The following is a 12,588-nucleotide window of genomic DNA, read 5'->3' on the forward strand; positions in this document are numbered from 1 at the left end:
CAAGGTCCTGTCCCTTTCCACACCCAGAAACCTTGCAAGTGAGGCAATTTCCTACTTGAAACAAAACCCCAAACAAATCAATAATGTAAAGAAAAGAAAATGCCAAAAACACCTTCTGAGGAAAACGGTATGTCAGAGGAAATGTGACCTATGAACTGTACTCAAAACAGCTTTAAGCTTATAAAAAAATCTCATTTGGTTGAGCGCGAAAACACAATTTATGCTAAAGAACAAATGAACAAACATCTCTGCACCTAAGTATCAAGGGAGGCACTAAAATTAGTGAGGAAAATTCTATGTCATATGGCTTACAGTATCATCGTGCTGGAGAAGGTAAAGAAAGCGCCTACTACCAAGTTTAACAAATCATCTTTTTTATGATTGCAATTAATTTTCTCCGACATGAGGAAACAATCAGGCTGGTGACACATTGATAAGATAAACTACATTATGCACGACTAGGGAGCCAAGGAAATCTATCATAATTCAAACTATGGTTTGTCCTAATGGCATACAGATGACAGCCCGAGTTTCTCGTTCAGGATACGAGGATTGTCCAGGTGCTCTCTTCTCTTCCATACTACAACAGAGCAAGAAAACAGGTGTCAGTGTCAGAGCTAAAAGTGCAGGGAGATGGCTTATAAACAAACCTAAAAATAAAACACGGCTGTGTAGAAGGTTCACTTCTGCTTTGAACATTAAAAGCACACTCACTATGAAAATAAAAACAAAAGGGACAGCCACCTTATAAAAAGAAGTTGAGCATAAAAAAGGAGATATAAGGAGATATTTAAAAACAAATACTGGAGAGAATCACAAAATGTTTAGTACTCAAATTTCCTAACTGATGTAGATGCTTCACATTATTTCAGTACGTACCTTTTCATTGTCATTTCTGTAGTTAGTGTCTGGACTTACAAACAAAGCAATTCAGTTATGTAATTTCTTTTACTATAATTCTCAAGGAGTCCTGGTGGTATAGTGATTAAGTGTCTGCAGCTAATCAAAAGTCTGATAATATGAACCCACCAACAAGGAAGAAATATGTGGCAGTCAGCTTCTACAATTTTTACTTTTTAAAAAATTGTACCATAGTGTTAGAGCTGTTAGGGACCTCTCCAATGTACTAAAGAGCAGTGGTGTCTCTCTGGAGACTAAGGTGCGTCTGAGACAGGCCATGCTCTTTGCTATCACTTGTTATACATCAGAGAGTTGGACAATGACTAAGGAGGATAGAAGGAGAATTGATGCCTTTGAGCTGTGGTACTGGAGAGGAGTATTGAGGGTACCATGGACTGCTAGGAAAACAAACAGATTCATCCTGGAGAGGGTTAAACCAGGCAACTCCCTGGAGGCAAGGATTCTGAGGCTCCGTCTAACATACTTTGGACATGTTGTAAGGAGAGACCAGTCCTTGGAGAGGGATATCATACTTGGGAGGATGGAGGGACAGCGCAGGAGGGGAAGGCCCTCTATGAGGTGGATTGATTCAGTGATTGGGGTAATCGGGATGGGAGTGTCAGAGACAGTGCAACTGGCACAGGATAGAGCAGAGTTTAGGACTGTTGTACACAGATAGGGTCGCTATGAGTCGCAAGCAACTCGACAGCACATAAAAACACCATAGAGTTTGAACCAACTCTTAGTTGAACCTCCCAGGAGGTTAACTACCCGTCTTTCTCTCTCATCTATAAAGATTACAGACTTACACATAATTTGGGGCGGTCCTCTGTCCTGTGGAGTCGTTCTATGCAGGATTTCATTAGATGATGAGTTTAATCTTTGTTACTTCAGCATTGCGCAACACATTAAGTGTTAACAAGTCAGTTCTAACTCAAAGTGACCAGGACAAAATCATACTCAGTCCTGTACTGTCCTCACAGTGTAGATGTTTAAGCCGATTTCTGCTGAAATTGTCTATCTCCTTGAAGGTCTTCCTCTTCTTCACTCACCTTTTACCAAGCATGATGTCTGCAGGGACTGGTATTTTCTGATAATTTCATGCCCCAAAATGAAGTCTCACTATTGTCCCTCCCATGATGTATCCCGTGGCATGTGTTCTAAGACAGATGGTTTGCTCTTTTGGCAGTTCATGGTTCAGTATTCTTCACCAATATGATCATTCATAGGCATCAATTCTTCTTCAGTCTTCATTGTTGTTGAGTACCATCGAGTCGACTCATAGTTGACCCTCCAGTCGGTTTACAGACATAGTTAATCACGTGGGAGAAGACTTTCTCCCATAGAACAGCCGGTGGATCTGAACCATGTGCCTAGCTTTACTAATTGCCCAATTTTTCCTTGTATGGGAGGTGAACGAAGGTATTAACGGATTTTATGGCTTGAGTTGTCTATCATCGCTGTTGAGTTAAAGAGTTTTCTGAGGCTGTCAATCAATCACATGGGAGATGATTGCACTTTTCTCCTGTGGAGCCTTTGGTGTATTTAAACTGCCAGAGAAGCGTCACCTTTGAGTTAGTAGCTCAACTCCTTACAGTAGCTGCTCCTCACATTAGACAGATACATTAGAAATGAACTGCCTTTCTTAATCTACTCAAAACCTTATTAGTGTGTTGTTATCGTGTTCAATTGAGTCAAAACTGACCCCCAGCTGACCCTCTGCGGTATTCAACCACAGTTAATTGCACGGAAAGAGGCTGCCCATTCTTCCGCCATGGAGCAGCTGGTGAATTTGAACTGCGTGCCTTTGGGATCACAGCACAGCTTCTGGCCACTAAGCCCCCAGTGTTCCCTTGTTAGTGTGTTGTTGTTGTTGTAGATATGTAAAATATTAATGTTATGCTATGCAAGGTAAGAGAGGAAATGAGACAAAATAGACTAGGCTACTGGTTGCTAGGTGCACTAAAATCTCAAGGGACTGCGGTTCAACTCCATCAGCTGCTACGTAGGTGAAAAGATGGGTACTCTCTTCCTGTCTGATTTACTGCCTCTGAAAATCCACTGAAGGGTCAGCTATTAGTCAGTTCGGATTCAATGCATACAACAACAACAACAACAACAACAATAATCCTAGTTGGACTTTTCCTCTCCTAAAATTTCAATAGTAGCAATGCTCCTGTTTTTGCTAATCAAACATTGCTATTCTGATATTTAAGACTGATGCTGAGAGCAGGGTTCACGTGCATCCCATTCTAATACATCTAAATCAAGTTCCTTAAATACGTTTTTGACAAATTGACATTAAAGGGCTTCCTCCCACTATTCACAGAGCAACATGTTTTCGCTCTTGTCTATTTGCTGGTTGTCTCGCTCCTGCGTTCATTCTCTTACTCATTCAAGAAAAGTTCTTCAGTCTGTACTTTGCTAAGCACTAGGCGCACACAAACGAAAAGATCATTTCAACAGCCCTAGTTAAAAGAAAGCAAGTGTGCAATTAATTATAATGTAATTTAAAAGTCATGTGTGTCTTTCCCTAGTGATTTGGAAGCTGGAAGAAACAGCAGTATTTAAATGAGTGCAAGTTTTGTTTTTATAAGAGGGAAGAGATGTTGTTAAAGAGAGATTAAAAAGGTTCTCAAAGACGATGGAGAGTTTTTGTGGAACAAAGAGTAAAGCATCTGGCTACTAACCAAAAGGTTCATGGCTCAAATCCACCTAGAGATGCTTCGGAGGGACCAATGATCTGCTTTTCAAGAGCAAACCACTGAAAACATTGTGAAATGCAATTCTACTTTGAAATACATGGGGTTACCAGGAGTCAAAATGAACTCAATGGCAAGTGACTTGGTTTTTGGTTTTGTTTTGTTCAAAGGAGATGAGTCGTGAATGATATTTATTAGGTAGGCAAATTGCAGAAGGTATACCAGAAGGAGCCCTCAGAGAGCAAAGATATTAGTAAAACGGAAACTAAATGCCATCAAATGATGGCAGAATCTACTGATAAGCGGCCCTCCACAGGGATTCTGAGACTGTAAATCACTCTCAGACAATAATGTTCATCTCTCGTCCATGGAACTGCTGGTGGAATTGCCCAAGAGACAAGGCCTTTGGGTAAGCAGAACAACTCCCTTGGAATAAGCCACCAGAGACAGTGCTCCAGAATGCCAGGTGAGCAGGATGGGAAGAAACAGAAATAGCAGCCAAGAGCAACGACAACCTTTCACTGAGACAGAAAAGGAACACTGGCAGCAAGACTAATGCTCTCCAAGGGTAAGTTTGGCCAAATACAAATACACAGAAGTGCAGTTCTTTGTTATTTAAAAAAAAAAATAAAAATGGAAACGTTCCCTTCCTGGGAGAATTTGTATAGCAAATGAAAACTCAGAATACTTATATGGACAATTACCTAAATGAGATGAAATACTTAACCTCAGAGACTCTTAGTCACAACAGAAGTTAAATGAAAGCCAAATCTGTGGTTAAGGAGGAATGTTCCCCGTGGGTCACACTGGAAAGAATCGGGGTTTTGGCAGCTGACATTGTTCCCCTCATTTTTCAACAAAGTAGACACTTCACAGGAACATTCATGTTTCCATGTAATGTCAAAGAGATCAAATGTAAAGTATGGTGCAATTCTGTGTTTTCTCCTAAATAATTACTTAAAGTATTTTTCTTGGAGAGAAACTGACAACCTAGTAGCTTGGCCGTCAGCACCAATTTGCCATTGTATAAAAGAATAATTTTAAGACTCCTTTACGTTCCATGCCCACAGGCCAGAATAACTGAAGAACGCTGTGGTCTTAGGTTCTAAATGTCTAATTTGGTTTTTGGTTTGTCTGGGTGTGTGCTTTTCTCTCCAATTTAAGATTTTGGAGGAGATTGGGTTCTTAAGGGTTTGTGGTTTATTACAGAGTCACTATATTACCTCATGTGTCCTATTAATTATATTCCTTTGTTTCTTTGTTTAGAACTGAGCACAGACTGTATCATTACTTTTCAGTCCTACCACCATTGTACTTGGAATAAAAAGAGAAGCCACTAAGTTCTTCTTACTAGGTCACACAGAGAACATATAAAGATAAGAGAAAAAGTGATGTGTCTCAGTTTGAGTTCCCAGTCTTGGCTTCTGGTTTACCTAGTATTTTTAAACTTTTACTCAGATCCTACCATTTAAATTCTTAGTTTTATTCTTCCTTTATCACTGGCCTTGATCTTTTTTGCTTTACATATCAGCATCAGCACGATTTTCTATGTTTGTTTCTTAGGACTTTATTGTTTTTAAAATTATCATATCACCAGTGCCTGGAACAGTACCTGGTATACTGTGCTCTCTCTAGATACCTGTTTAATGAATGAATAAAAAAGAAGCACTTTTGCCAGATATTAAAGAACAATCACAAAAATCTCATGGCTGTCAATCAGAAGTGATTCAATGCTGACCCTTCAGCAGATTTGCCCACCTTTCTCTTTCAGAGCCACTGTGGGCTCCCATTTGGCCTCTGTGTTAGACGTATAGCTTCCTAAGGACTTAACCATCAGAGCTTACTGAACAACATAACACCAATAAAAGCAACAGCAATAGCAACTGAGTTTGGGCTCCATCAAATGAAGAGTCTTGTTTTCTACTTCTTCATCTAACTAGATGCCATCCAGTTGATACTGATTCATGGTAACCCCGTGTGTGACAGAACGGAATTGTGCTCCACATGATTTTCAAGGGCAGATTTTTCAAAGAGATCACTAGACCTTTAAGTCCAAGGTACTCCTGTATAGATTAGAACCCTCAGCTTTTTTGTTGGCCTCCATGGATAGGAAATATGTATACCACTAAGGAATTAGATACTAAGTCCTTTTGAGAAGATATACACATGACAAAAATTTGCAGACATAAGGATTGTGTTATCCTTGCAAAACTCAATGATGTCATGAGGTTTTAAGATTTCTATAGGAGTTTTCTACCTGAGGGTGAGTAATGTCATCTAACTCAATAGGCAACAGCCTGAAGCCCTTTCATATTTGGATTCCATAAACTTAGTTTGAATTTTCTTTTTTTCCTGAAAACTTATGTAACAGCTCCCCGTCGTATCCCGAAAGTCTGTGTTTGGTTGTCTTGTACTCAGGTTTGAGGGTTCAGATGCACATATAATGCTGGCCCTATCACGCTGACAGGTAATAATTGTACTTTTGACCCCTAATTAATCTTTAATTACCTACAGCTTCATTATTGTCTGTTGAATACCTTTTCTTAGATCCTTTTCTCCAAATTAAATAGCTAAAATTTTCTCTCAAATCTGATGACCATACTTTTATTTCTCTTTTAATCCTTCATAATCAAATTGGGTAAGTTTATATTTTTTGTTTCACATAACCTCTAAGAGGTAACTCTGAAATCTCTTGTTGGTAAATTAACTGCTATAGAATAGTTCATTCTCTTCTCAATTTGCTCAAAAATTTTTTCAAGTTATCTTCTCACTATAATCATATTTAACTTCCTCATAAAAATATCTCAAATCTGTTTTGATAAAGGCTCTTACAATCTATACAATGATTTTTATTCTATTTACGGTTTTTACATTACATTAATGATTCACTAAATTAAAGCAGATTCATTCACAGTCAGGGGAAGGGTGTTGGAAACCCCAAAACCCAAAAAACAGGCCCCCCCAAAAAATCGGAATATCCTTTATTAGCTATTTCTCAAATGCCCTTTATGAGTTTCTATGTACAAAAGTAGAAAATGGGATTTTCCTTCTTCCAATATTAAGATAGTCCTTTGTTTGGCCTACAGAAAATTCCTATAGAAAAACTTTGGTAAACAGTAGAATTGAGATCAATTAGTGGTTCTAAAATGATCATTACTTCTTTTAATACTACAACATTTGCATAACATTGCTCAAAGTCTAAAACATGCCATTTTAATCACTCATTATTCAAAGACTTCTACTCTAGCGACCAGCTGTGTTCCAGTCAGCTTTTTATCCCTCTCAATTTTCAAGATGCAACTCCATCTGACCTTACCAATCTATCCAAATTTAATTCACCTTTTAATATAGGAACTTTGGCTCTCCAGGGCTGATTTCTTTGTTTGGCAATGGTACCTATGATTCAACCAAGATCTTCTTTTCACTACTTGCGAATTATGTAGTCTCTTTTACAAGTACCTCCAGTGTTACCTGGTATTTGATATACTAATATCCTGCATTGTAAGACTGCCCAAATGACTGATATTGCTTTAAGTCACTACTCAGAAAAAAGAAAAAAAGAGGACCTTCTCTCAAAAAAGAAAATATCAGGTTATGAAAATATAGACTTGCATGCTGTTAGGGATTGAACTGTGTCCCCTCCAAACATGGGCTGCTGATCCTAATCCTTAAACCTGTGTTTATGATCCCATTTTGAATGGGATCTTTCTTCAGCCAGTTTCCTCTGGAACTTGCACCCTAAATTTGAATTCTTAGCTCCTAAACTATGAAAGAACAAATTCCCGTTTTAGTCACCCCCTTGTGGTATTTGTCATGCAATCACTAGGTAAATAAGATAAAGACCCTTTGACTCTTCAATCCTACATTCTAAACTTAAAAAGTTATCCTAAAGAGAAATGGCACAACAGTGGGGCACAATCAGCTTTGCTATTTCCAAAAGTTTTTTTTAATTTCCCTAAACATTGTTTATCTTCTGAAATAATGCTCAACATTACATACTCCTCCTCAGTTTCTGGTAACGAACTCATAACACTTTGGGATCTGTCTACACACTTGCCCATGTTAGGTATCTCCCAAGTCTAGATCTGTCCTTTCATCTCTGACTTATTTTCCTCAGAAAAATATTTTCAAGGTTTATCCATGTTGTGGCATGTATAAAACGCTAATCTTGCTTATGACTGGATAATATTCCAACATATTCTCTTCAAGTCTAGAATTTTCCCATCAAGTACTGCCATAAGTTTTGGTATAATAATGCATTTTGACATTTATGCACCTCTTAAGAATTATTTTATTTCCTTTTTGATTTCTTCTTTTGACTCTTTGCTGTTTAAAGGTATATTGTTGAATTTCCACATATTTAAAATTTTCAAAGAACCTCTTTGATATAAAAAAACGAATGATTCATAAGTGAAAAAAGCAGGTAACAAAATTATAAATAATACCATTCCATTTTGCAAGGAAAAATAATATATAAAGTATGTAAGTGCTTGCAAAATATTAAAAATTGAGATATCAAAAAACTAGCCATGGTTATATCATGGTGTTAGAAGTAAAGCTAATGCATTTTTTTGTCATTCTCCTATTTTCAAGTTGTTAGTAAAATTGCGATAGTTTTAGTGACTTTTTAAAAGATGCTATCAAACTGATATATACACAATATATATATTTAAGTAGTTTGAAGACTCTGATAATATTTTCTATCCTACTTTGTTCATTCTCACAAATTCTACCAAGAAAATCTTTCTTAAATTTAATTTACTAATCCCAAATTTCAGTATCTGCTTGTTTCCTTACTGAAATATGATTTGGTTCCAAGTTTTGATTCCAAATAGAGATTTTTTTGAAAGAAAGAAGCACTTACTTGAATGTTAGTCAGTTTGTCCAAAATACGGCTTGCAAGCTTAGGACCATTCTCCATGGTTGGAATGTGTATATTCTATGAAAAAGAGACATAAATTGAGCATATTCTTGTATATGCCTTGGGAACATGTAAGATACTCAGCAGTGCTACTATGTTAACATCATTTTGCTGCTATAAGAAACAGCACTACACAACCTAACAAATTTGTGTTATTTTTCTATATGAAAGACGTTTCCATTTTGAATACGAATGAAAAACTTTGCTGCATAGTTGGGAAGTCATACTGCCAACCAAAGTCGCTTGGTTTGATTCCACCAGTTGTTCCAAACAAGATGGGCAATCTCCTTCCATGCAATTTATAGCCTCCCAAAATCCACTGGAGGGTTAGCTGTGAATGAATTCACACTCAATGACACTCAATAATAATAACAGCAGCTAATAATGGGCTGTTTATTGTCTGTTGTTGTTGGTAAGTATTGTCAAATCCAGTATGACTCATTACAAAACTATGAATAAGACATCTGAACTTGGTTCTGTTCTGTGCCACTATTCTCATCCTTGACACACTTGAGTCCATTGTCACAGACACAGTGTCAGTCCATCTTGTTGAGGATCTTCCTTTTCTTCACTAACTCTCCACCTTTCATAGCAGGTGTATGAGAAGACTCTGGCTTGAATTAGGTGCACCCCAGTCTTCAAACTGTCATCATTGCTCTTCAGGACTTTGAAGAGGTCCCCGACAGCAGACTTCACCAAAGCAATGTGTCTCTGGTCCTTCATGGCTTCTTCTAAATCCAACTTCAACGTCTGGCATTTCTCTGTCAATGTAATGTTCTGGTTTTTGAATTATCAGCAATAATTATTTGCTTGCAAATGATATTACTTATGTTTGATTTTTCCCTTCCACATTCTATTGAACCTCTATCTGGGGAATGGGAACAAATATGGATCTCTTCCAGTCAGCTGGGAACATTTAGGGGACAACTGGTTTATACATTAGCCTTTAGGCTGATTTGAGGAATCAATGAAAAGCTAAAGATATCTATCTAAAATAGTTGTTATACTCTATTTAAAAAAAAAAACAACTCTACCTTTTCCAGGATACTGAGAATCAGTAAGAAAACAGAGTATTATCATTTGCATCTTTTATCAGGAAATGAGCTTTTAAAAAACACACTGAACCAAACTAAGTCATTTTTAAGCAAAAGTGAAAGCTATGCCTTTATAAAAGTGCCTTTTCAAGCAAAACTTTTCAGAGTCAAATTTTCAAGAGCCACAACTTTCATAAAATACGAAAAAAACTAACACTAAATCTTGGAATAAATTCCAACTCACAGCAGCACTGTTGGAGCATATCCTGTAGCGTTCTGAATGCTGTAAATCTCTATGGAAGCCAACTACCACAAGTCCTTGGTGGGTTTGTATCCAGTGCTTTGGCTACTCTGCCACCAGGGTTCCCAGTACATGACAGCAGGGTTAAATTTATGGAAGAAAGAGATTCTATCTCTTATTTATATTTGAGTCATGCCCATTTATGCCTAGCTGTTTTGCTTTTAGTAGAGAGTCAATATTTGCAAACAAATTTCTTTTTGTGCCTGTTAGGTTTGTTACCATTATTGTTACACTTGAGTCAGAACGGGCTCATAGCTGACCCTCCAATGGGTTTTCAGAGGCAGTAAAACTCAAAGAAGATTGCCCACTTTTCTTCGATGAAGCAGCTGGAGATTTGAACCACTTACCTTGGGGTTAGCAACATAACCAGAGCTCCTTTTGAGAAGAATGAAATAATTAAATTTAATTTTTGGCTCTGAATTTGTTTCAGAAATAAGATCATTAAAATGTTAAGCTTTACAATGTTCATATAGGTAAAGGTGAAAGAACAAGACTTAAAAAAAAGTGGAGGACCTCTGTCACAACCATAATAAAATACTAAATACAGCTTTATAATCATGATATCTGATATATAGATGGATAGAGATATAGATCTCCTTTAGATGGAATTATACCAGAAGTTATTGTTCAAAACCAGTGTAAAAAAAATTCAGTCGGTGAAGTAGTAACCTTAAAACCAGTCAAAAAAAAACCAAAACCAAAAAAAAAAAAATCAAAAAACAACGCCACATTCAGCCGAGGAAAATTATGTAGAATTTATATTTAATGAGTAATATAAGACAATTCACATTTTAAAAGTTAAAATCCCTATGGCTGAAACTTAAAATTAAGATGCAGATGATACTAGTTTTGAGTATTAGAGCTTTGCTATAAAGGGAAAGAAAAATATTCACAAGAAATGGACACACACCAAAAAAACCCAGGCAGATTTAACAGGCAGAGGTAATTTCTCCCCTACCAAATCTTTGAATTCCTTTGCAAGACTTAATAGGCAAAGTATATGAAAAGGAGGGGAGGTGAGGGGGGAACCAAACAAAAATACCATACATTGTTTTTTTATAAAATATACCTAACATTTATTCTTATTTTAAATAAAGTTGGTCATTCAACTGCATTTTCCATAAATATTTGCCATTGCTACTCTCGTAACTTAGAAGTATTTTTAGAAACCACAAATTAAATGACATGCAGTCTTCTTTAGTGAAGTTGTAAAAAGAGATAAAAGTCTATGGGTGCCTCTCCAATCCTTGCATTTGTAGAATGATGTTTGTCTAGGGACAAAACTGACTTCTCACCATGTCTGAGCTCATACAAAATCACTGGAAGATGGTTGGTTATAAACAATCTGCTAATACAGGCACATCTGGACAAACTGTCTCAGATACTGGAATGTCAGGTTAGGATAAACCTAGGTTCAACTAGAATTTATCTCACATATTTTAAATAATCCATTCACTTACAGGTAAATTTGTATAAGTAAGGTAATAATGAAACATTGCCTTACCTCACCCTTATACACTATATCAGAAACCGGGCAAACAATACACGCTGTTCCAGAGCCAAACATCTCTTTCACTCTGTCACCCTTCAGAGCAGTGATCAAATCATCCATGGTGAGGTACCTCTCAGATACTTTAAATTCACCCTGTATAAAACACAGAAAATAAAAACCAATATATTCAAAAGAAGAGACATGTACAGCAATCTGCCATACTCACCTTCTCACGTTACATTCTGGTTGAGCTCTGATAATGCTATAACCATCCTGAGAGATGAACTGGAAAGACAATGCCATCTCACTGATAACATACTGATTTTTAAGTAACCTAGATCAAGGTCACAGGAATTCCAAATGAGATTATAATAATCTCAAATATAAAATGATCAGCTATAAAATACATGGTATATTTTAATAGAGTACCAGATTTCTTATCTTTTTTAAAAAATCATGGATAGTCTCACAAACTATAGCATCCCGAGTGCTTCTTAAAGAACTAAAAAGTGTTTTAATTCTAAAAAGATAATAATATTGTATCATATATTATGATGTTCATAATTTTAAATACCACATATCAAATTCCAAGTTCTATAATTATTGCCATAGCCTTCCTGACTTCTGCTTAATTTGTAAACATTTTATTTGTCAATGATAGGAAATAGGGGAAAAGAGCTGTACTTTAAAATATCTGTTTAATACTATTTTTTTTATTTCAAGATTTGTCAACAGGTTAGTTGAATTAAAAACAAAGAATGAACAGATTAAAAAATATGAGAGCATGTTTTATATTTTACACATTCACAATAGACAAAATGGAAATCACAGCCCTTGGCAAGATTCAAAATGTTAGAAATAAAATGCAGAATGCTTTAAGCATATCTGCAATAGGATGTGGCTCGTTACAAGTTTTAATTTATCTCAGTTTGCAATTGCAATTGTGTTATTCAAAGCTTTCAAAATTAGTAAAGTCAAGAAAATCAGCCAAGTTAATTGAAAACAAACTGAATTCTGTGTTCTTGGATGGTGGAGGAAAAGGGGAGAGCCTTGTAAATAAACAGAGTTGTTTTTACTCTGTTCACCCTTACTTATCTTTGGACAATTTCCTCTGTCTGGCAAGTGGTAGTAACCCCCCACATGCCTCTTGGCATTTTAAGTCTCACTGTTTTAAAATAGCTTTTAAAATAAATTACAGTTAAGGAGTCAAGAAGAAAAAGTCCAACAAAACTTCTTCC

At 36.5% G+C, this 12,588-nt stretch overlaps 1 protein-coding gene across 1 annotated transcript in view; it reads right to left on the bottom strand.

Moving 5' to 3' along the window:
* Nucleotides 1–538: 538 nt before the first annotated feature.
* BCAT1 (branched chain amino-acid transaminase 1, cytosolic) overlaps nt 539–12,588 on the bottom strand; it is an 83,302-nt gene continuing 71,252 nt past the window's right edge. The window contains exons 9-11 of the mRNA XM_006897215.1: nt 11,363–11,503; nt 8,467–8,541; nt 539–580 (exon numbers count right to left, since the gene is read on the bottom strand). Coding sequence (XP_006897277.1) covers nt 539–580; nt 8,467–8,541; nt 11,363–11,503 — 258 coding nt within the window. The remainder of the gene's footprint in view (nt 581–8,466; nt 8,542–11,362; nt 11,504–12,588) is intronic.

This window comes from Elephantulus edwardii, unplaced genomic scaffold (assembly GCF_000299155.1).
Source record: "Elephantulus edwardii isolate Elephantulus edwardi_28Jun2011 unplaced genomic scaffold, EleEdw1.0 scaffold00206, whole genome shotgun sequence".
Lineage (NCBI taxonomy): Eukaryota > Metazoa > Chordata > Mammalia > Macroscelidea > Macroscelididae > Elephantulus > Elephantulus edwardii.